The 23358-nt window shown below is 39.4% G+C and overlaps 2 protein-coding genes across 5 annotated transcripts in view; one reads left to right on the forward strand and one right to left on the reverse strand.

Moving 5' to 3' along the window:
- The first annotated feature begins 3815 nt into the window (after positions 1–3815).
- On the forward strand, positions 3816–17093 carry ssb (small RNA binding exonuclease protection factor La). The gene is made up of 12 exons (XM_072261900.1): positions 3816–3922; positions 8292–8367; positions 9996–10099; positions 10172–10343; positions 10918–11025; positions 11129–11229; positions 11673–11732; positions 12172–12214; positions 12778–12918; positions 12992–13178; positions 13291–13419; positions 13975–17093. Exons 2-12 carry the CDS (start codon positions 8302–8304, stop codon positions 14073–14075), a joined length of 1212 nt encoding a protein of 403 aa, XP_072118001.1. The 5' UTR covers positions 3816–3922; positions 8292–8301; the 3' UTR covers positions 14076–17093.
- The window catches only part of mettl5 (methyltransferase 5, N6-adenosine), a 42892-nt gene continuing 27387 nt past the window's right edge, over positions 7854–23358 (reverse strand). For 2 of the 4 annotated variants that reach the window (XM_072261901.1, XM_072261902.1), the window contains 4 exons: positions 21583–21665; positions 17470–17521; positions 16065–16114; positions 9405–14219 (listed from right to left, as the gene is read on the reverse strand). In XM_072261901.1, coding sequence (XP_072118002.1) covers positions 14178–14219; positions 16065–16114; positions 17470–17521; positions 21583–21665 — 227 coding nt within the window. In that variant the 3' untranslated portion in view covers positions 9405–14177. The other 2 variants (XM_072261903.1, XM_072261904.1) reach the window with 2 other exon arrangements.

Raw genomic sequence — 23358 nt, forward strand, 5'->3', positions numbered from 1 at the left:
GTCAAGTGGATCCATTCACTGGTATTCATTTCTAGTTCTCTGGCTGCTGTCTCCATCATCATTTGTCTTTGTCTTCCTCTTGCTTTCTTCCCTTCAATCTTTCCCATAATTACCGTGCATTCGAACTCCTTTCCTAATCACGTCCAATGAAGTAACATTGCCTTTTCATGATCTCATACATTATTTCTCTCTTTGTGCTTGCTCTGTTCATGACATCCTCATTAGATACTCATTTCATCCATGATATTCTTTGCATTCTCCTCAAAAACTTCTGCTGCTTCAATTCGTTTCCTCATGTTACTAGATATTGTCCAACATTCTGAGCCATATAACATACCTGGATAAACATAACATTTCAGTGCTCTGAGGTGGGTTGTCGTACCTAGTTTAGCATCGGTCAGTATACTCTCCATTCTCGTAAAGGAGTCTTTTGCATTCCCTATTCTTCTTTTGACATCCGTGTCGCACCTGCCATCTGATGTCACCCAGCTTCCTAAGTAGCAAAAGTTCTGTACTTGTTTTATGTCTTCCCCATTTATTCTCAGCCTGCAGATAGGATTCTCCTTCTTTTTGGATATCACCATACATTCTGTCTTTTTGCAATTGATAGACAGACCCATTTTTGTACTTTCTTCAACAACTATATCAATTAAGTTTTGTAGTTCTTCCTCTATACTTGCAATTAGCACAGTGTCATCCGCATATCTAAAATTATTGATGTTTTCACCGCCAACTTTGATTCCCAAGATGCTCTTATTTTTGTAATATTGTTTCACTGTACACATTAAACAAATCAGGGGAGGAAACACACCTTTGTCTAACGCCTCTCTTGATTTTCGTAAACTAATTCGCTTCTCCATCTATTCTTACAGTGGCAGTTTGTTCCCAGTACAGATTTCTGATTAGGTGGAGGTCTTTCAAATCTAGATCTAGAGTTTCCTGTAATATTTCAAATAACTTATTGTGCTTCACTTTATCAAATGTTTTTGTGTAGTCGATAAAACAAACAAATCTTTTTGCACTTGAATAGCTCATTCTGATAGTATCCTTAACATCAATATCGCGTTTCTTGTACCTTTGTCTTTCACAAAACCACATTGTTCTTTACCTATTTCAGCTTGTATCTTACTTTTAGCTCTTGTCATCAAAATTCTTAGAAGTATCTTAGTGATATGACTCATTAAACTTATGGCCCTATGTAATTCACATTCTATTGCTCCAGGTTTCTTAGGAACAGTGATAAATACTGATTTTTTCATCTCTTCTGGTATTATTCCAGTCTCATAAATGTCAGTAATTAAATCAGTAAGTTTTTCAATTCCATAATCTTCAAGGGTGATAATTTGTTCTATTACTAATTCATCAGGACTTGCTGCCTTTCCTTTCTTCATCTTATTTATTGCATTACGAACTTCAGATTTTAAAATACTTGGACCTTCAATGTTCTTAATTTCTGGTTTTTTGCCTCAATCATCTTCAAACAATTCCTGAATATACTCAGTCCATCTGTTCATAATCTCATCTTTTTCCATGATAATGGTATCGTCCTTTGCTTTCAAACATCCACCCGAAGAACATAGGAGCTTTTTACCAGTGATATTCTTGATTTGTTGATGTGACCTTTTTAGATCAGTAATAGGGATTCTTTCTAATTGCTCACATTCCTGGTTTAACCATTCTTCTTTGGCTTTTTGACATAAACTTTTAACTTTTTTATCTAAGGATTTACAGTATATTCTATAGGATTTGCTTTCTTCCGTCTCCTTTCTTCCATTAGATTTTTGATTTCATCTGTCATCCATTTATCCTTTATGTTTTTTTTCTTTTTTAGGAATCACTGACTTTGCTGATTCTACCAAGGCATCCTTTAGAGAGTTAAACTTCATTTCTACATGATTGCTATCATCTTCAACAGATTCTATTTCTAGACTTTGAAATCTATTCCTTACTTCAATTGTAAATGTTTGTCTTAAGTTTTCTTCTTCAATTAATTGCGACCATGGTTTTCTTAGCAAATAGATTCTAGGAAACCTAGTATCTAGCAACGGTGGTTTGCTATTGCCTTCTGTTGGGCGAACTAAAAAATCACCATTTCTCTTCCCAAATGTTCATCCGCCTGTACTATAGCCATTGAGGTTTGAGGTCCTAGCCCATCCGCCTTCTCCGTCATAAGTTCAGTTACCGAACCTGCCGGATCCACCGTTGGCCTTCGCTCGTATCCTGAGCAGGAATCCTTGCAGGTGCTACCATTCCAGGTCAGAGCAGCCCTGGGAGCAATGAATGACCAATGGGTAACTCCACTTTCCCCAAAGCTCTGAAAGTCCCCAATCAGAGCCTCATCACCGGTTGCAGTTTAGCGTCGTACCCAGGACTTGCATTCACAGCAGGTACAAAGAAGTTCAATAGAATCAGTAAAAAACTACAATGATAGGCAAACAACCAATGTGAAAAAGATGTATGACAAGGTGGTTTTCTCCTTTCATCCCTTCTCTTTTTGTTTTCAGCTTTGAGAGCTCTCCTTGAGGCAAGTTACTGTCTGATGAAGGATGTTAAACTGGTTTGTTATTATCAAATATACAGTGAAAAACTTTGTTTTTGATCTTTGATCAATACTGATCAAATCAGTATTGAGGTAGTGCAAGGAAAATGCAGAATAAAGTGCAATGTAGGCAGACAGTAAGGACTATGACAAAGATTGTGAGGTCAAGAGTCCGTCTTCTCAGACAAAGAGACAATAGTCTTCTAACAGCTTGCTTCTCCCAGCTTGTGTTGTCCATCACTGCTTCTTGTGAATGAAGCTATCTAAATGCATATCTTGTTTATTTATATAGTTCAATCAATGCCAATGAAATCAGATAATATTGGTAATCACTAATTAATATATTAGCTTTGCATTTGGCTTAGCCTAGGAAAGTGGAGGCCTTAAATCATGTGGGACTGTCTAATTCATCCAGTTCTGGACTTCTGAAATTTTATCCATGCCAGCAGATGGTTCTAGAGAAAAAACATGCTTGCGATGCATGAAAATTTTAAAAAACACATTGTTTACTCTTTTTCTTGAACGTGGTGTTATTCAGTATGCTTGGGGTCTTTCACAAAGTAAATTTATTATCCAAATATGTATGTATCACCAATTTTCCTGAGATTCGCTTTCTTGCAGGCATTCACAATAGAACAAAAGAAGTACAATAGAATCAATGAAAAACTACACATAAATAGTGCAAATCCAAAAAGAAATAATAATAAATAAATAAATAAAACTGAGAACTTAAGTTGTAAAGTCCTTGAGGGTGAGTCCAATGAACAGATTAGTGTTGTGGTGAGTGAAGATGTCCACACTGGTTCAGGAGTCTGATGGTTGAAGGGTAATAACTGCTCCTGAACGACTTACCTAAGGCTCCTGTACCTTCTTCCGGAAGAGAGGATGGTGGAGGTCCTTGATGATGGATGCTGTTTTGCACTGATGGGCAAATTTAAGGGAAAGTGAACACTGCTAATAATGTCATCATTTTGAATTTAGTTTCCCTTCGCTTTTGTTGTTTTCTATTAGTTGTACAGTCTTACGTTGGGACTGCTCGGTCTTCGGTTTATGATGCTAGGTTGCCCTCTGAAACCTTTACAAACAACTCACCCCGCAACGAAAATCGAGCCACTGCCATAACACTGATGACGGAGTCCAGACGAGAGTGTAATGTGGCTGAAGGACCTATGACCATAAGGGACCACAGTACCAGACTGGAGATCCTCCACCTGTGGGCGCAGCAGTACACTTCGCGCCTGCGCGCACTCGGAGTTCATCGCCGGCGCCGCGATTGCGTCACGACGCCGGGTGCCAGCGCGAGGCAGGGGAGGCTTTAAGAAGCGGCGGTCGAGCGGCGGGTGGGTTTGCGCGGCTGCTTCGGCGGATCGTTGATCTAGCTGGGTAGGTAATGATGATGAAATTTTCTGCGGGCCGCGGCGCGGGTCTTTGTGTACAGGAGGCATGGGGTGGGTGGAATGAGAAGATGGAGGTCCTGTATCTCTCGTCGCCAGTCTCTGCTCGGGCTCTGGCTGCCCTGTTTTCGGCGTGTGGTGGTCAGTGGGCAAATGGGAGCCGTTCATCCCGCTCCCCGGCGTTGGTGTACGGCTGGCTGTATTTACACTGCCGTAAGGGCTGCCCAGTGAGGGTGGCCGGCTTAGCTCAGTGATCTCCGTGCCTGCATGCAACCTGGTGACCGCGTGGCCGGCTGAGCGGAGCATGATTAATGAAGCGAGCTGAATTTTCTCCTACTTTCAGTGTCCGTTTACAGCACGTTTCAGAGCACGATTTTCATTGACTGTGGACTGTAAATTCGGTCTACGTGTTTAATCAGGAATAAATACACATCCTATTTGCGTCAGTTCTGTTCGCAATTACGGCATGATTCAACAGGCCTCGAAGCCCTTTTTTCTAACGCAAGAAAAAGCAGAACGTAATTTCCTAATAACATATATTTCTAATGTTAATGTATTGGAAGCCATCGTTTGGACCGGTTTTAATAAATCTTGAAGCTTAGCAAATGATGTTCATTTTACTTAAAGAGAGGGATGGGGAAAGACGTTTGGCATCTTAAAACCTACACTGCCCTAAATCCACGAAAAATGTATTTGTGCAGAGGAAAAAGAGTCATTAAGGCTCAAGGATAATCGTCGATAACAGATTATATCTTCACATCACCAGCGTCCACAGTCTTTCCCTATGAGCCATTGAGATTTGTTTCGAAATATTTGCCACCGGATTAAACATGATCATGAGTCGATTATGGGGCTAATTTATGAATTTTTAATTCCAATTTACTTTCCAATATATAATTACCAACGTCAAAATAGATTTTGCTTAGTTAGGAATGATTTCATATTTGAATTGGACATTACACTGTAGGTGTAATGTATAGGTTAAACCATCGTGACGCTTATTCACGCTGGTTTTGAGGAGGGGAATAATTTACCTGTCATAGGACAATGGTTCTTGGGTGCAGGAGAATTTTAAGAAAATTGTAAGCATAAGTTTGAAACATAAAAAGCGTACAGCACAATACAGACCCTTCGGCCCACAAAGCTGTGCCAGACATGTCCTTACCTTAGAACTACCTAGGCTTACCCATAGCCTCTATTTTTCTAAGCTCCATGTAGCCATCCAGGAGTCTCTTAAAAGACCCTATCGTTTCCACCTCCACCACTGCCGCCGGCAGCCCATTCCACACACTCACCACTCCGTGTATTTAAAAAAAAAAGCGTTTACCTCTGACATCTCTGTACCTACTTCCAAGCACCTTAAAACTATGACCTGTTAATGTCTAATTTAAAAATACAGGAAGAGAGCAAAACCTGATGGAAGTCCTGTTTAGTAATCATAGTTTGTATTTAGGAATGTCTGCTACCTGAGGGTACCAAATGGCATGTTTGGACACAAATTTGACGTAATTAAAATCAGCTGTGGCCATCAAATGTGTCTGTCAGCTGAATCAGTGGGAAAGCAATTATTTTTTACATATCCTGACCTAATTGTCAGAAATGGATTGTATTTTTTTTGTGTGAGATGGTTATCCAACTTCTGCAGTTACTAACTTCAGTAGTTCAGTTTTTGCCTGCCTAAAATTCTGAAACCCTTACATGAATACAAATATTTTAATGTGTAAGTATTCATATTAAATATTAGTGTCATTTTACATGTACAATGGTTAACTACTTAGGCACAATTATGCCCTTTAACAACACATAATTTTCCCAAGTGTATACTAAAGTCAAGTCAGTGTGAAGGAACATTTTATTTGATTGGAAATGGCTTAATGTTTAATTTGAACCACCTGCCCACCCTGCTCATGGACCATTTGTCCTGCTCCCATCAGGGAGGCAGCTACGCAGTATCCACCCTCGGACCACTGGACTCGAGCAATACGGCTGATCCACGCCTCCACCCACTAACCCTCCCCCCAGTCACCAATACTTGCAGCATGGTAATGTTGTGGTTAGCGCAGGTTCAATTCCTGCTGTAAGGGGTTTTCATGGGTTTCCTCCCACAGTCCAAAGACGTACTGGTTGGTAGGTTAGTTGGTTGTTGTAAACCGACCTGTGGTTAGGCCAGGGTTAAATCAGGGGTCAGGTCTCAGCTTGCTCCTGCCCCACCAAACTCATTCCTGCATACCTCGACACTGTTTTATCCCCCCTTGCTCAATCCCTTCCCACCTATGTTTATGACACTTCTCATGCTCTGGGCTTTTTTTTCAATGATTTCAAGTTCCCTGGCCCCCCATCGTCTTATTTTCACCATGGATGTCCAGTCCGTATGTACCTCCATCCCCCACCAGGAAGGTCTCAAAGCTCTCCGTTTCTTTTTGGATTCCAGACCCAACCAGTTCCCCTCTACCACCACTCTGCTTTGTCTAGCGGAATTGGTCTTTAACTCTGAATAATTTCTCCTTTGGCTCCTCCCACTTCCTTCAAACTAAAGGTGTAGCCGTGGGCACCCGTATGGGTCCCAGCTATGCCTGCCTTTTTGTTGGCTATGTGGAACAGTCCATGTTCCAAGCCTATGCTGGTATCCGTCCCCCACTTTTCCTTCGCTGCATTGGCGCTGCTTCCTGCACGCATGCTGAGCTTGTTGACTTCATCAACTTTGCCTCCAACTTCCACCCAAATTTACCTAGTCTATTTCTGACACCTCCCTCCCCTTCCTTGATCTTTCTGTCTCTATCTCTGGAGGCAGCTTATCTACTGATGTCTGCTATAAGCCTACTGACTCTCACAGCTACCTGGACTATTCCTCTTCCCACCCTGTCTCTTGCAAAAACGCCATCCCCTTCTCGCAATTCCTCCGTCTCCGCTGCATCTGCTCTCAGGATGAGGCTTTTCATTCCAGGATGAAGGAGATATCTTCCCTTTTTTTTTAAAGAAAGGGGCTTCCGTTCCTCCACTATCAACTCTGCCCTCAAGCACATCTCTCCCATTTCACGCACATCTGCTCTTACCCCATCCTCCCGCGACCCCACTAGGGATAGCGTTCCTCTTGTCCTCACCTAACACCCCACCAGCCTCCAGGTCCAACATATAATTCTCCGTAACTTCCGCCACCTCCAACGGGATCCCACCACTAAGCACATCTTTCTCTTCCCCCCCCCCCCACTTTCTGCTTTCCACAGGGATCGCTCCCTACGCGACTCCCTTGTCCATTCATCCCCCCCATCCCTTCCCACTGATCTCCCTCCTGGCACTTATCCTTGTAAGCAGAACAAGTGCTACACCTGCCCTTACACTTCCTCCCTCACCACCATTCAGGGCCCCAGACAGTCCTTCCAGGTGAGGTGACACTTCACCTGCAAGTCTGCTGGTGTGATATACTGTGTCCGGTGCTCCCAGTGTGGCCTTCTATATATTGGTGAGACCTGACGCAGATTGGGACACCGCTTCGCTGAACTCCTACGCTCTGTCTGCCAGAGGAAGCATGATCTCCCAGTGGCCATGTATTTTAATTCCACATCCCATTCCGATATGTCAATCCATGGCCTCCTCTACTGTCAAGATGAAGCCACACTCAGGTTGGAGGAACAACAACTTGTATTCCCTCTGGGTAGCCTCCAACCTGATGGCATGAACATTGATTTCTCTAACTTCCGTTAATGCCCCTCCTCCCCTTCTTACCCCATCCCTATTTATTTATTCTCTCTTTCCCTCTCACAATAACGCTTTGCCTGTTCTCTGTCTTCCTCTGGTGCGCCCCTCCCCCTTTCTTTCTTCCAAGGCCTCCGTCCCATGATACTCCCCCTTCTCCTACCTTGTATCCCTTATGCCAATCAACTTCCCAGCTCTTGGCTCCATCCCTCCCCCTCCCCCTCCTGTCTTCTATCTTTTCAGGTCTCCCCCTCTCTCTCCACTTTCAAATCTCTTACGATCTCTTTTTTCCGTTAGTCCTGACGAAGGGTCTCAACCCGAAACGTCGACTGTACTACTTCCTATAGATGCTGCTTGGCCTGCTGCGTTCACCAGCGTTTTGTGTGTGTGTTGCTTAAATCGGGTTGCTGGGCGGCACGGCTCGAAGGGCCAGAAAGGCCGATTCCATGCTGTATCTCAGTAAATAAGTAAATTTCCTGTCAGTCCCCTTGTGTACAGGGTACCTCATGTCACTTTGTGGACCTGCAGCCAATCTATGTAAGCTACCTTGTATCTTATTTGTGCTGCATCAGATCTGGAGTAAATTTTTTAGTTCTCCTTTGCAGTTGTGTACTGGAAAGACATTAATCTTGAATCTCTTGGATTATGCATTTTCTGTTGTACAGATTTGCCAAAATGGCGGAGAATGGAGTGGCACTAGAAATGACTCCACTTGAGAAGAAAATATGTGAACAGATTGAAGTACGTAATACTGAAATGCATTCGGATGATTTGATAGATGTGAATAAAGTTTGATATTGGATAGAAATTTCATTGATTTTTTTTCAATTTAGAAACTGTTCTTTTTTTAAAAATGAGTATTGCAAGCTTAAGTTCTGCAGATTCTCTTGTTTGTAATTTGGCTGGGTAAATATGTAGCTGCTCTTTAGCTATCATGAGTTAGCTTCCTATCTACTCTGCTCATTTTGCTTTTCTCCTCCTTGTTACTAGAACCTTAGTACACTGTAGCAGAAAACAAGTGACGTAGGCTATAGTATTTATTGGGCTATCAACTTGTGTTGACTTCCATACCTAGGGTGTCCTCTTTTATGTGCAGGTCCTGGGTTTGTTGCTGAACCAGATCAAGACCCCTATTTATATATCGTCTTGATTTTGTTTTGTTCCAGTGGTCAGCTCACATGTGTGATGTTCTCCTCAGTATCAAATATGCTGTACTTTTTCAAATTTCTGAAGCACTTCCTTTGAAGATTGAGTTGAAACCAGTACTTCCATCCTAATCTTCATCCCTCATCATGACTAATTCATTCACTGATACTGGCGTCCCCGTCAGTTTCTTTGCTGTGTTTATTCATTCTCCATTATCGATCTGAACTTTGTGATTCTGTCGTATTCCACATTTTTGTTCTGTATCTTAACAAGTATAAAAAATAATGTTCATTCCCAGCCTGCTTAACTAAATCTGCATATGTTAGCTTAACAGAATCCCTGAACATAAAGCCCTACTCTGTCTTCCTAATATTGTTTTATTATTTTGTGTGCTTTTAATTTATTTGATTATGGCCTGTCCGAATATCACCTTTAAAGGCTTATCTGGTAGAAGGCACTTTAAATTTGCATCAAAATTATCCAGTAGGTGTACCAAGTTGCCTGTTTGGGGGGGGTGGGGGGTTGGGGGGATGGTGTTGAACAACGTGAAGAAACCAATGGCCGTTTCAAAACTGGAGTCAGAAAATGCTGGAAACATTCGACAAGCCATTCTGCACCTGTGAAGAGAAAAGCAGTTGAAGACCTATTGACTGTTCTTTCCAACACTTTTTATTTCAGTTTCCCAAAAGTTACATTATGGCAAGTCTTTTTCATAAGTCTCAAGCTCTTCTAGTTCTGATGGAGGAAGAATGTTCCAATACTTTTCATCAGTATCACTGCTTGTAACAAGTCAATTGTTTCTTGGGTGAAATATTTGATTCTGCCACGGGTTCAGATCAGAGACGTGCAAATGAGAAATTTCATTTTCTTGTTGCAGTGAATTCCCTTTTGGTTAGAGAATTGCATGGAATTCTACTTCTGCTTCACTGTTGTGCTAATGGATGGGTTGAATGCAGATTTGGTTTTAGTTTACAACCTGTTGCTCTAAATTCTTAACAATTCTAAAGTGTTCAAAGTTTTCTAATTATATCTTTAACTGATTTTTCTCAGTAAAGGCCTGTGGTGCTGTTCTTGGGTCACGATTACATTTCTTGGGGTTAATGATTAAAAACTTTAGTACTTGAAATTTTAAGCTTTTCATGGCTTTATTTGGGTGGCAGATGGGGCAGCGACTTTTCCTAGGAAGTGCATTTTGACAGCTTCTGTACTTTGTGTTTGTACAGTATTACTTTGGTGATCACAATTTGCCAAGAGATAAATTTCTCAAAGAACAGATCAAGTTGGATGATGGCTGGATACCCCTAGAAACCATGATTAAGTTTAACAGGTAAGGAAAATTGCAGTTGGCTAAAGCAAGTAGTGATGTAAATTATCTCTGAATCTTGAAAATGTCTTGCAGGTTAAGTCGTCTAACAACAGATTTCACTGTAATAGTAGAAGGTCTCAAGAAGTCCAAAAGTGGACTTTTAGAAATAAGTGAGGACAAATCCAAAATCCGCCGTTCTCCTAGCAAGCCTCTTCCTGAACTTGAGGAGTATAAAAACTCTATTAAAGCCAGATCTGTCTATGTTGTAAGTATTCCTGATGAATCTAACTTTGTTAAAAGTATACTGGATTGTATTTTTAATCATGGATTATACTTGAGAGAAAAGCATGTGATTTTCTTAAATAACTTTTGGGGGAAAAGGTAACGTTGAGAGTACAAACCTTAAGTGCATTAGACATTTGGAAATAACTAAATGTCTAGAGCTGTTGTCTATTATGTTAGTGTCTCCATTCAGAGTCTGTCGGTCTGATTTTAGTGTTGATATCACTCAGTGGATGTTATCTGCTAGCCGGAGGTGAGAAGGGTGTTTTGTTCTAATAAATTACAGATTTGGAATGTGCCACCAATGGGTGCATAAAAATGTACTTTGACCAAATAAGTTTGTAACTTGCTGGAAAGTATTTTACCTAATTCATGATAACTTTCATTGACGGGTTGCAGTTATTGCCTTGGTGTAAATGTTAGCCTTTCAGAAATATAAAATAATGAATATTTTAAACTTTGAGAGGAAACCTCTTGAATTTGAAATGTATTTGTTTAAAAAAATATATATTCTTCTGTATTTACCAAAAGGTTAACTTTTTAAACATTTTAAACAGAAAGGCTTCCCTACAAGTGCAACACTTGATGAGATTAAGGACTGGTTTGATGAAAGTGGACCTGTGGAAAATATACAAATGAGAAGAACACTGCAGAGGCAGTTTAAGGTTTGTATTTGTCTCCCCTTCTCCCTCCCTCCTTCACCTTCAAAAATATCCAAAGCCAAGAAATGACAAAATTAACTAAGTTGTTCCCACTGTTCTGCAACAGGGATCAGTATTTGTCGTCTTTGACAGTCTAGATTCAGCTACAAAATTTGTTGAAGCTCCAGGGTGGAAGTATAAAGAAACTGAAATGATTGTACTTTTCAAGTAAGTCAAAAAATTTGCTGAAGCGATAGGAGAATGCCTGAATAAGAATACAAGTTCTACTTCTGTAACTTTGGGGGGGGGGGGGGGGGTGCAGGAGGTGGTCGAAAACAGTGCTAGTGTATAATTCTGAAAGTAGGCATGATCTCCTCAATGCAGAAAATACTGCATCCTTTTTGATTTTGTTTAGGTAGTGGGGGCACATAGGGGGGTATTTAATTTGAGATTAAATTTCCACTTGAGTCAAAAGGCCAGATTATGCTGCTGTCAGCATTACTGTTCAAATATCTTTGTTCAGAGGTGCTAAGAAACGAGCATTTTTTGTAATAAAACCCATTATTTTACCATTACAGCTATTTAAATTCTGTGGGGCTTTTCAAATAAATACATCTACAAGATCAGAATTTAGCATTTTAATGAATTTAAGAATGTTTATTTTTCTTAAGAGATGCTTATTTTCAAAAAAAAGCCGAAGAGAGAAAGCAGCATAAAGCAAAATCTAAAATGTAAGTAAATTCAACAACTAATTACATACTATCCCTATTTTGTTAATGAGTATCTTTAAATTGATGGGGGGTAAGGCTGCAAACAATTGGATGATTATGAAATTTAGTTTCAAGAAATATTTTTAGAAATCACTAATTTTAATTTTAAGTCAAATCTACCTATTGGCAGTTGTCTGTATCTTAATATGAGCAGATAAGATGGGTGCTTTTGTCTTGGAAAACTGGAAGCACTGCATCTAGTTGAACATATTTTAGTTTTCCCTTTTCTCAAATTTAAGTGGTGAAAAAATTGCAGGGAATTATGGCATTTGTTTTCCTCTTCCAACATTAAAGATTTGACTGACAATAATCCATTGACTACATAGTAGATTTGCCAAAATATCTGAATTATCCTTGTTATGCAAATTCCCTTGGTTGAAATCAGTATTGTTTATCTTAGTGATAAAGAACAGCAGAAAAATTCTGAAGATGTGCTCGGCAAGGTAAGTACACAAAAACTCGCTTGCTTTCACTAACACATTTAAAAAGGATGTTGGAAACGGTTTTGAATTATGAATAAATTGAGTACCAGGAAAATTTTCCACTTATTAAGCATTTGACTACATCAAGCTGCCTTGAACTGTATAGATTTAGATAGCTTGAAGCAGTCAAAATTCTTAAACAGCAGAAAAGTTTCACTTGAAATTTTCAATACAATGAAGTTGTTTTCCCAGTTGGAGCGAGTTTCTACAATGTTTAGTAAAGCCACATCCAGCTGATTTCAGTGGGATATGTTAAGAGGTGCAATCACAGCACAAGTGTTTTAGAGCTACCAAAGTTGCAAGTTTCGGTGCAGAACAAAGTTTTGAGGAACATATTAGAATGTGAATTCTAATGCTCAGATAGCTGGGTGCATTCCACCAATGATGGAGGAAAAAATACAGGAATGTGCATAATGTCAGAGTTTAAGTATCAAAATCTGGAGTTATGGTTGGAAGAGACAATGGGATGAAGATCATACCATGTTGCTGCTTTTTAAAGAAAACTTCTGAATTTATTTTTAAAGAAGTCGTTTGAAGAAAGAACTGGGTGCTTGCTGAAGTTTGCTGGTGATTTGACCGATCAGACATGCAGGGAAGATATTCATGAAATATTCTCCACTCATGGTGAAATACAGTGGATAGATTTTATAAGGGGTGCTAAAGAGGTAAATTTTCATTTTAATAATTTCAAAAATTAAGTTTTTTTATATATTCTATAAAGATTCATTTTGGATTTAGGGAAATATCCTTTTCAAAACAAATGCAAAAGAAATACTTGAAAAGGCAAAAGCAGCTCATGATGGAAAATTGCTTTTGAGAGACAAAGAAGTGACTTGGGAAATGGTTGATGGTGAAGAGGAAAAATCAATTTTAGAGAAGATAATAGAAGACCATCAGGAATCTCTGAACAGACATAGAGCCAAAGGTAAAGCTTTATAACTGGGGTTGTCACCTGCTTTATTTTGCAACTTAATATTCATTATAATACTCAAAATGCTGCTCTATTTTGCAAATATACTTGCACTATTTACCTGCAGCGCGAAAAGGTCGGGGTAAAGGAAGAGGTGGCAAAGGAGGCTGCGGACCACAAAGGGTGCAGTTCCAAGGCAAGAAAACAACATTTGAGGACGAAGACAGTGAGGAAGCGCAGGAAACTGGAGAGGCTGGTAAGTTGCCAAACTTGCACTGTAAGTGATAGTTAAATCCAACACTTAGAACTATTCATGTAGTAAATGCACATGCCCAATCTTTGAGGGTAAACTGATGCAGAGTAAGAATTGCATTGCAATCTTAGGAAATTTATCTCAATATTCATCTTCAATATATTTACCTCTTAACTAAATTGTTAACCTGTCAATTGAAGAATTATGTTGCACACGAAAGGTTGAGCGGGCTGGTCTGAGCAAATGCTTCTTTCAGAATATTTTTAGTTACTTAGTATCACTTTGCAAAATATTTAATGTACTTGTGGGAAGTTCCACTTTATATATTACTATCTAACACATTTTACTCAGTAAATATGCTCCTGTTCTTAAATATGAGCAAACTGAGTTTCTATTGGGACAACATTGAAAGTTAATTGTAAGAACGTGACCCTGATATTTTATAAAGATCAGGATATTTTTACCCTAAGTACAATTTGAGTTATTGGTCCAGTTTAAAATTCTTGTTCTCTACTGCAAATCTGTTTTAAACTAATCAAACTCCTTTATCTAATTTAGCTGCTACAAGTCCAAAGAAGCGAACACTTGAAGAAACTGAATCTGTGAATGAGCCTGCAGCAAAACAACCAAAAACACAAAATGAATCTAGTGATCAATGAGATTGTTTTGTTGTATAAAAAGAACAAATAGAGCACATGTCCCATCCAAGGAGTCTTCACTGTTTAATTCAGACAGCCTTCACACTGCATCTCTTCAAGGATTTATTTAGCTGAGAATCGGATGAAGTCTACTTCAATGTCAATCTGCAATTTAAAATAAGTGCACTGCTGTAAATTTGAAGATGCCTTAATTGCATGCTTAAGTGTGGATGTTTTTATAAAAATTTTGTTAAAACATATTTTGGTGTAATGCAATATTAGTTTCCTATACGGATCATTTATTGGTGGAAACTAAATATTGTGTACTTCAAGTACTAAAGATTAACATTTTTATTTATAAAAATACGATACTGCTAGTATGCAAATCTAAGCCTCAGCACATGCAATGGATTTGATACCAATCTGTAGTTTTATCTACAGTGAATGCCATCTTTAATTGGATCAAAAATGAACAAAGATTCACAATCTAAATGTGTATTAAATCTCTACGATCTAAATGTGTATTAAATCTCTATGCTTTGGAATGGGAAGGAATTGCATTCCTTCAATAGTTGTGCACTGTTGTTAGTACATTAGATTAAGAAACCAAGTTGAATAAAACCATGGTAATTTTCATCAGCCCAAATATTTTGATAATTTGCAAATTGCTTTGAGAATTTGTTGCTAAATTTAAGGGAAGGTTGAAAATGACTTGATGGTAATTATCAATCTAGAAATTGTAATAACTTTTGTACTTTGAGTTCCTTAAAATGTGTGTTTGGATCTAAAATTGATTTCATTTATTGATTTAGAACTCCAGATATGACAAGGAAACAGCCTTTCAGGTCAATTAATCTAGGCTGCTCATTTTAATCAAAATCTTACATATCCATGTATCTGTCCAAATGTGTCGCAAATATGCTGATTGCTTCCCCTCTCACAGATGGCAGCTTGTGCCTTATACCCATCACTCTGGGAAGAAACTGCCCTCAGATCCCCTTTAATTTCTCTTCTTATTTTGTACCTATGCTGTCCTGATGTTAGACTTCCTCTAGACAGAGGAGAACACTGCCCTTCATGATTTTATAAACCTCCCTAAAACTACCCCTAAGTTTTTCCCATGCCAGGGAAAACAGTTCCAGCGTATCTAGTCAAAGTTCTTCTGAGTGGTCTGCACACTCTCTAGGTTAATCACAATACTCCATGTGTAGTTTAACCCATGTTTTGTACCATTCTACTACCTTTGTTCTAATGGGGTGACCTCATTGAAACACATCGAATGTTGAAAGGCTTAGAGTGGATAGGGAGAGGATGTTTCCTATAATGGGGGAGGCTAGAACCAGAAGGCACAGCCTCGGAATATTAGGATGTCCCTTTATAACAGAAGAGGAGGAATTTCTTTAGTCAGGATGGCAAAGCTGTAGAATTCATTGTTACCGATGGCTGTGGAGGCCAAGTCGTTGGGTATATTTAAAGTAAGGGTGTCAAAGGGAATAATAAATTAGCCACAGTGGAACAGGCTTGGACTGAATGGCCTAATTCTGCTCTAGTGCCTTATGGTTTAAATGCTGTGATCACAGCTAGGAAAGCATAGGCCTGTCGCCCTCCCTGACATGGGGTGGAATTCAAAGCATATCAAATGCCTTCACGATGATGTCTCTGTATTTAACCATTTTTAGGGAACTGTGTATTTGTATCCCTAGGTCTCTGTTTGGTCTATCTATACACATACACACGCACGCAGCTGAGGGCCTTGCCATTAAATTGTCCTGCCCTGCTTTAATTTCCAAAAACACATCACTTGCCAAAGTTAAATTCCATCTGATGTTTTTTTTAAATCCACTTTCCGTTGATCAATATCACGTTGTGACCTTGGACAACATTCTTCACTATCCACATTATCAATTTTGATGATGTCTGCAGACATCACTAATCATGCCACCTACATTCTCATTGAAATCATTACTTGATAACTTTTAATAAAACTAGCAATTAATAGATTTTACTTACTGATTTCCTCTTGTGGAATTTATATGATGCTGGCAAGTCATACCTAAGTTCTGTTAAATAAAAGGTAGCAGATTTCAGCTTTCATACAGGGTTTAATGGAAGCATTGCAAACGTGCCATGATGAAATATGTGCAATTTTGGTCTCTGTGTATACAAGGAAAGGAGGATACCTGCCATGAAAGGGGTGCAAAGAAGGTATGGAAGTCAACTGGGCCTGAGTACCTCTTCTCACCTGCTTATTCTCCCTGGGTCCCCTCCTTCCCTTTCTCCTCCTGTTTACTCTTACCAGATTCCTTCAGCCCTTGATCTTTCCCACTCCACCTGTATTCACCTATCACCTTCCAGTTAACCTTCCCCACCCCCCACCACCTTTTTTTATTCTGGTATATTTCCCCTTCCTTAGTCCTGAGAACAGCCTGAAACATCAACTGTTTTCATTTCCATAGATGCTGCCTGCCCTGAGTTCCTTCAGCATTTTGTGTGTGTTACTGCATAATGGCAGTTTAAAATATGAGATTTAATTGAAATGTGCAAACCTTTAACACATCTGCCCAAATGGATGCAGGAGGATGCTTCTCCACCTAAGGATCTAGAACTAGGCATGCCAACTTTCTGGAAATGTGGGTAAGATACAAGACTTCAGAAGGTGGTGAAATTTAATTCCCTAGTGCAGAATGATGTAGAGGCCAAATCAATATGTTGAAGAAAGATGTGTGGTGGGGAGCCTATGGCACATGTGCCCAAGATAGCATACACAATATTTTGTTGGCACACAGCACATAGTGCCGCCTCTCAATTCTTTAAATTCGCATAATAAAAAAGATAAATAATACTGATCTTTACTATCAAATCTAGCAGTGAAAGCTTTTTTTTACAACCTGAGAACAGTGAAATGTGTATACAAGAAATGTCACATGCTATCTTGGTGCCTGATAAAGGTGGTGAGAATTCTTGATACTGAATGGTATTTTGAAATCTTCATAGATATGTACACACCAGTATTTAGTTAATAAACAGTTACAATCACAATATTATTCAGAAGTTATTATTATTCAATTGCCTTATTAAAAGATTTTAAACAGGTTTTCTCAAATTCTTCATTTTTTTGAAGTGACAACATTCTTTGCTTTTTGAATACCAGCACACACACTGACACTATTTTAAAACTGATCACTCTCAACACAGTGTGGTATCTTAACACACATGACTTATAATTGGAAACTGTTCGGCAACAGTTTCCTGCTCCAATTAAGCGGCATACTGTTCCAAATGAACAAAGAAATTAATCCTGCTATTTTCTCAATCAGTTTTTTGTTCTTTAAGAGTTGTTCCAATTAGCAGAATCCACTCTTTATGAACCATAGTTACAGTAGTGAAAATGTATTTATCTTGTAAGTGGACTTACCAGCAATTACTTCCATCTTTACTTTCCATTCATCAGCCTTCTTCTTAATATGCTACAAAGGAAATTAATATTTAACTGGCACACTTTAAAAAAGCATAACAACTTTTTAATAAAAAGTGTAAGTTTTTCTCAACTACCTGCAATGATCTTACCCTTTATATGTCAATCCCAAAGGTAGTAATCTAGTGTGCTGCTTCAATAGCATTACGTGAACAATGATAACATTTTAAGTTGGTACAGCCATTCAAACTGAGTCATACTTGTTTTCTTTGGGTCATCTAGTGCATTTTTTCCATTATCATTGAAAGAATAATTACTGTATCTACTCTAAAACTTTACAGCACTGGCTCATGATGTTGTGCCAATTTATAGTCAATATCCTGTGCATCATCCATATCCCTCTATTCCCTTCATATTCATCTGTCTATATAAAAGCTTCTTCAACTCCACCAAATGCCCAATTCTATAACCACTCCTGGTAACCTACTCCCTGCCTAAAAAAAAATACTGCCCATCATGTTGCCTTTAAACTTCACCCCTCAAACCTTAAAAAATGTCCTCTGGTGTTTGATATTTCAATGCTGGGGAAAAGATTCTGACTGTCTACCCTATCTATGCTTCTCAATTTTAAAAGCCTCTTGTCAGATTTCCCCTTAGCTTCTAATGCTCTAGGGAGAACAACCCAAGTTTGTCTTGCCATATAGCTCATACACACTAATCTAGGCAGCCTCCCTAGTAAACCTTTTCTGCATCTTCTCCACATCCTTCCTATAATGGGGCAATCAGAACTGTATGTGATAGCTCCAAATTGTCTGATTGAAGTTTTTTTTTAATAGCTGCAGCACGACCCTTACTCAACACCCCTACCAATTAAGATATGCATGCTGTACATCTTTACCAGCTTATCCACTTGCATACCTACTTTCAGTGAACTATGGACTTTGACCCCAAGATTCCTCTGTACCTCAATGCTATTAAGGGGTCTACCATTAACTGCATACCTTCCCCTTTCATTTGACCTCCCAAAATGCAGCACCTGACTCTTGGCCAGATTAAACTCCATCTGCCCATGTCTGTAACTGATCTATATCTCACTGTAGTCTTTGATACTCTGTCCACAACTACACCAATCTTGCTGTTAACCAATAAGCTTGCTAATCCACACATTTACAATTTCATCCAAATCACTAATATATATCACAGAGGTCCTAAAACTGAATCTTATAGAATATTACTGGTCATAGACCTCCAGCCAGAATAACAGCTTTCCACTCCTACTCTTTGTCTTTAGGCAAGCCAGTTCTGAATCCAAGCTTGCAATTCACCCTGGATCCCATGCATCTTTATTTTCTGGATCAACCTACTATGAAGTACCCTATCAGATGCTTTACTAAAGTCCATGTAGATAACATTCACTGGCTTAGTCACAATAAGCTCCTTTATCACCTCCACAAAAAAACACTCAAGTCAAGTTTGTAAATTACCCTGTATAAAACCATGTTGATTGTCCCTAAGCAGGCCATGCCTTTCCAAATGTGCATAAATCCTACCCCTCACTATCCTCTCTAATAGCTTCCTTATCACTGATGTGGTGCTCACTTGCCTACAATTAACCCGCATCACCTCTACTTCTTTTCCTGAGCAAAGAAATATTTGCTACTTTTCAGTTAACTACGACTTTGACTGTTGCTAGTGAGGAGACAAGCATCCTTGTCAAAGTCCCAGCAATCTCCTCATTTGCTTACGTATTTCAATATCCTGGGGATTTATTCACGTTAGTGCTTTTCAGAAAATCCAGCACTACCTCCTCCTTAATCTCAAAATGTCCTAGTACATTAGCATGTCCCACTCTGCCTTCACTATCCTTCAAATTCTTCTTTATAAATACTGATACAAAGTACTCATTTAATACCTCAAGCACTTGTTCTGACTCCAACCACCAATTCCTTTTTATCCTTGAGTGGACCTACCTTCTCCTTAGTTATCTTCTTAACATAATCTAGCCTTGATCCTGCTAATTAAGGACAGTTCATGGCCCTTTTTGACCTTCCTAATTGCCAATTTCATCACTTTCCTGTTCTATTAATATTCCATAAGGGGCCAGTATAATTTTAGCTTTCTAAACTTTCCGTAGGCTTCCTTTTTTTCCGAGATTAAATTTAGGACTTCTTGTCATCCAAGGTTTCCATTTTCATCCTTACCAGGATATAACTATCTTGAACTCCAATCAGCTCGTCTTTAAACAAATCCCACGTCAGATGTGGACTTATCCATCATAAATGCCCTTAGTTCCTATACTTTTCTGTCATAATCTGCCCTCCCATAACTTTGTACCTTCCAGCAAGATACAATTTTATCCTTACTCATAACTATCTTAAAATGTAATGATGATAATACAATCATGATCTTGCTCAAAGGCCATGCTGTCTTGAGAGTCTAGATGGCTTGCTTACCCTGAGCAGACTGTCCAGTTCATCTGGCAAAATGCCTCATCACCAGATCTCACCAATAGGCACCAAGACCTCGCCTGGCTGGCGGTGAGAGGGGCCCTCCCAGTCAGAGCCCTCCTGTACGCCCGGAACGTGGTCTCCGCACCCCACTGCCCACGGGATGACTGCAGTGAGGAGGAGTCTGTGACCCACCTCTTTGCACACTGCCAGTTCGCAAAGAGGGTGTGGAGGAGGATGGACGGGCTAGTGTCACGTTTTATCCCCAGCAGCTGCGTAACAGAGGACTCTCTGATCTACGGGCTGTTCCCGGGGACGCACACGGAGACCAACATCCGGTGCTGCTGGCAGATCATCAACTTGGTGAAAGACGCTCTTTGGTCGGCCCGAAACTTGATGATCTACCAGCACATGGAGATGTCCATGGGAGAATGCTGCCGACTGGCACATTCTCAGCTGCAGGAGTACGTGCTGAGGGACGCACTGAAACTTGGTGCAGCCACCACAAGGGCCCAGTGGGGAAGGACCACAGTATAGGTTTCTCCACCCGTGGGAGTGGGAGGGGTCGGTGGGCGGGGAGTATACCCCTCAACAATGATATGGTAAGCTGAACTACTGGAGTGCCACGTGGGTGGCTATAAATACGTATATGTACTAACTATAATGGAAACGTATGTAAAGGATGAAAAGTTATTGAATGGCTTATTGTATATATTTATTTTTGAATAAAGTATATTTTGAAATTTAAAAAAAAAAAATTTCTTATACTGCATACCCAAATGAGAGGTAAAAGCAGATCTTGACTATTTCCTTCTATTTCACTTGCGATGTTTTAAGACGGTTGTACTGGTAAGCCATTTTTGTAACAAGCTTCTGTAGTCATTTCATTGGTAAATGTACAGTATCTAACCTGCAAATCAAACCAATTTCAAAGTTGTACATTCACTCACGTCTGCTGACTTTTATCTCAATCCTGGGAAGGCTTTGGTGAATGAGAGTGAAATAGAAAGAAATATTCAAGATTTCACTTTCTAGTGTCTCGGTAGGGTACATAGGAAATGGGAACAAAAGTAAACCATCTCATCTCTCGAGACTGTTTGGCCTTTGAGCATTTGATTTAGTTTCAGCTATAGACAACCCAAGTCTGCACAGATTCTGGCTTGGAAATATATGTGTGAGAAAATGATAAGAAAAATGTAATTCAATCAAATGTAAATTTGATTTGAACATAATTTCAGGAATGCATTGCTCTGAACTCTTGTTATAAAAAGGATATGGAGGCTGACGACCATAAGAAAATTTTGCTTAATTGGGGTAAGGATATTGCTGGTAACTGGTCATATTTACCCTTAAAAGAGATGGTGACCATTTTCTTGAACCAGTACAATTCACCTGCTCATAGAGCTATCAAGTAGAGAGCACCAGGTCAAGGACTTGGATATGAACAATTAATAGCAAAATAATGGCATGATTATATTCTTCAGGAAAGTGCATGAGGTGACCAGATAGAAGTGCTTAAGCAATGTCGGGCAGTGTTCTTCATTTCTGGAGTCCAAAATTATAGGTAAGACAGTCACTTATCTAAATAATTTTCTAAACTAATGATCAATATAAAGCCCATCTACAATTGGTTCCTTGCTGCAGAAAAACACATAAATTCACTTACATCCCTGGTTGCCGTTTTGTGAAGGGAATATACAGCTGTTCTTGCCATATCTAAAGCAGATCTGAGGAATATCATGTCCATACCTACAAAAACAAATGTTTGAAAACAGTAAACTGAATAAAAGATATTAGCTTATTTTGGTTATGGTTAAAATGTTCTCAATATTTTGCTTGCCTGTTGTAGGACTTAATTTACTTACTTGCTCCCTCAAGCAGGTTAGTTCACAAAGGAAATACTTGTAAATAACCAGAATCTGAAGTGGTCATTGATAATGATGTAAGTTAACTGACAAATTGATGATGGTAGTAGCGGTTGGTCACCATGTGCCATTCATGCTCTTATAATCCAATTCTTCATAGTTTTAAAATTAACCACACACACACACACACACACACACATCTTAGTGAGAAGAGCAGCATTCTGAGTCATCTCTCAATACCTCAAAAATTAGATGAAATAGCTTAACTGTACTTACTACTATAATTCTGCAGCATTAATAAGTTCAGCATACATTCAACTGTAAAGTTGTCATATAACAACTCCCATATACTCAGAATATCTCAAAGCAGCTCAAAGCCATTTGATTACTTTTACAAGTGCTATATGGCCACTAGATGTGGATATGTTCAAACAAACAGCAATACGTCATGAACAGTCAATGTGTCCCTGGGTATTTAAACAATAAATAGTGGGAGAACACCTGCTATACCAGGCAACATGGCACTGTGGTTTAATTACCTTGAATGATAGCACTTGCCACGGTAGCAGTTTTTACTATCAAAAGCATGAAGTTGGGAAAATATTTCAATTAAGCTTAAGAATACGGTGGGTTCTGGTTAATCAGGACAGCCACTTATTAGGGACAACTCCTAAAGAACAAAAACTTTTTGAGAAAATTCCCTTCATTTATTTGGGACACGTGGCTTAATCGGGGCAGGAGACCGTTGGCAAATAGTTTCTAACTAGCCTCAGTCATGGGCAGTTGTGTGGCCATTAGTTACTAAACCATGCTTAAAGTGAACAGTTTCGAAATAGCTTCAGTTGCATGAGTTTGCTTGTGTTCAAAAACCTGTAATTTTTGTCACTGATTGTTGGCGAGAACTAAGCAGTAAGACAAGTTAGAATTATTTTGCTCACTGCTCCTTCAAGCATTCAGGCTTGGAGATGCCAGAAACGGCCGGGAGTGAACATGAAATGATTTCACTACTTCAACAAGTTAGGCACTACAAAAAATTTGAGGGTATCTGTGGTAAACCATATATATATTGTAACTGGGTTAACTGTCTGGACACGCCCCTCTGCTGACTGCCCCTGTGGCTCCTCCCACAGATTCCTGAATAAAGGTGTTTCGCCTTGCCCCTCCCCCTCAGTCCAGGGGCAGACACTCACCATGGAGGTCGTACTGTACAGCGAATAAAAGCCTTTCAGTATTTTACCCAACTTCAGTCTTTTGGAGTTATTGAAGGTGCGCTTCAATTTTATTCGCTGTACAATACGACCTTACAACCTCCATGGTGAGTGTCTGCCCCCGGACTGAGGGGGAGGGGCAAGGCGAAACATCTTTATACAGGAACTGTGGGAGGAGCCACAGGGGCAGTCAGCAGAGGGGCGTGTCCAGACAGTTAACCCAGTTACAACATGGTTTACCACAGTATCGACAATCATCTTGAATGTCACAATGAAAATAAAGATTTGGAGGATGCAATCCTCAAAAGTATTGTATTAAGACAGTCCATTATCTGCACTAGGTACTGTGTTGATTTTGTTCATTGCGAA

This window comes from Mobula birostris, chromosome 6 (genome assembly GCF_030028105.1).
Source record: "Mobula birostris isolate sMobBir1 chromosome 6, sMobBir1.hap1, whole genome shotgun sequence".
Classification (NCBI taxonomy): domain Eukaryota; kingdom Metazoa; phylum Chordata; class Chondrichthyes; order Myliobatiformes; family Myliobatidae; genus Mobula; species Mobula birostris.

What these genes read in the sequence shown, in the direction of transcription:
- ssb (XM_072261900.1), top strand. Translation starts at nt 8,302, where the DNA reads ATGGCGGAGAATGGAGTGGCACTAGAAATGACTCCACTTGAGAAGAAA. An exon ending in CATAAAGCAAAATCTAAAAT is followed by an intron (nt 11,733 to 12,171) that starts GTAAGTAAATTC and finishes TGTTTATCTTAG; the next exon opens with TGATAAAGAACAGCAGAAAA. An exon ending in GAACAGACATAGAGCCAAAG is followed by an intron (nt 13,179 to 13,290) that starts GTAAAGCTTTAT and finishes ATTTACCTGCAG; the next exon opens with CGCGAAAAGGTCGGGGTAAA.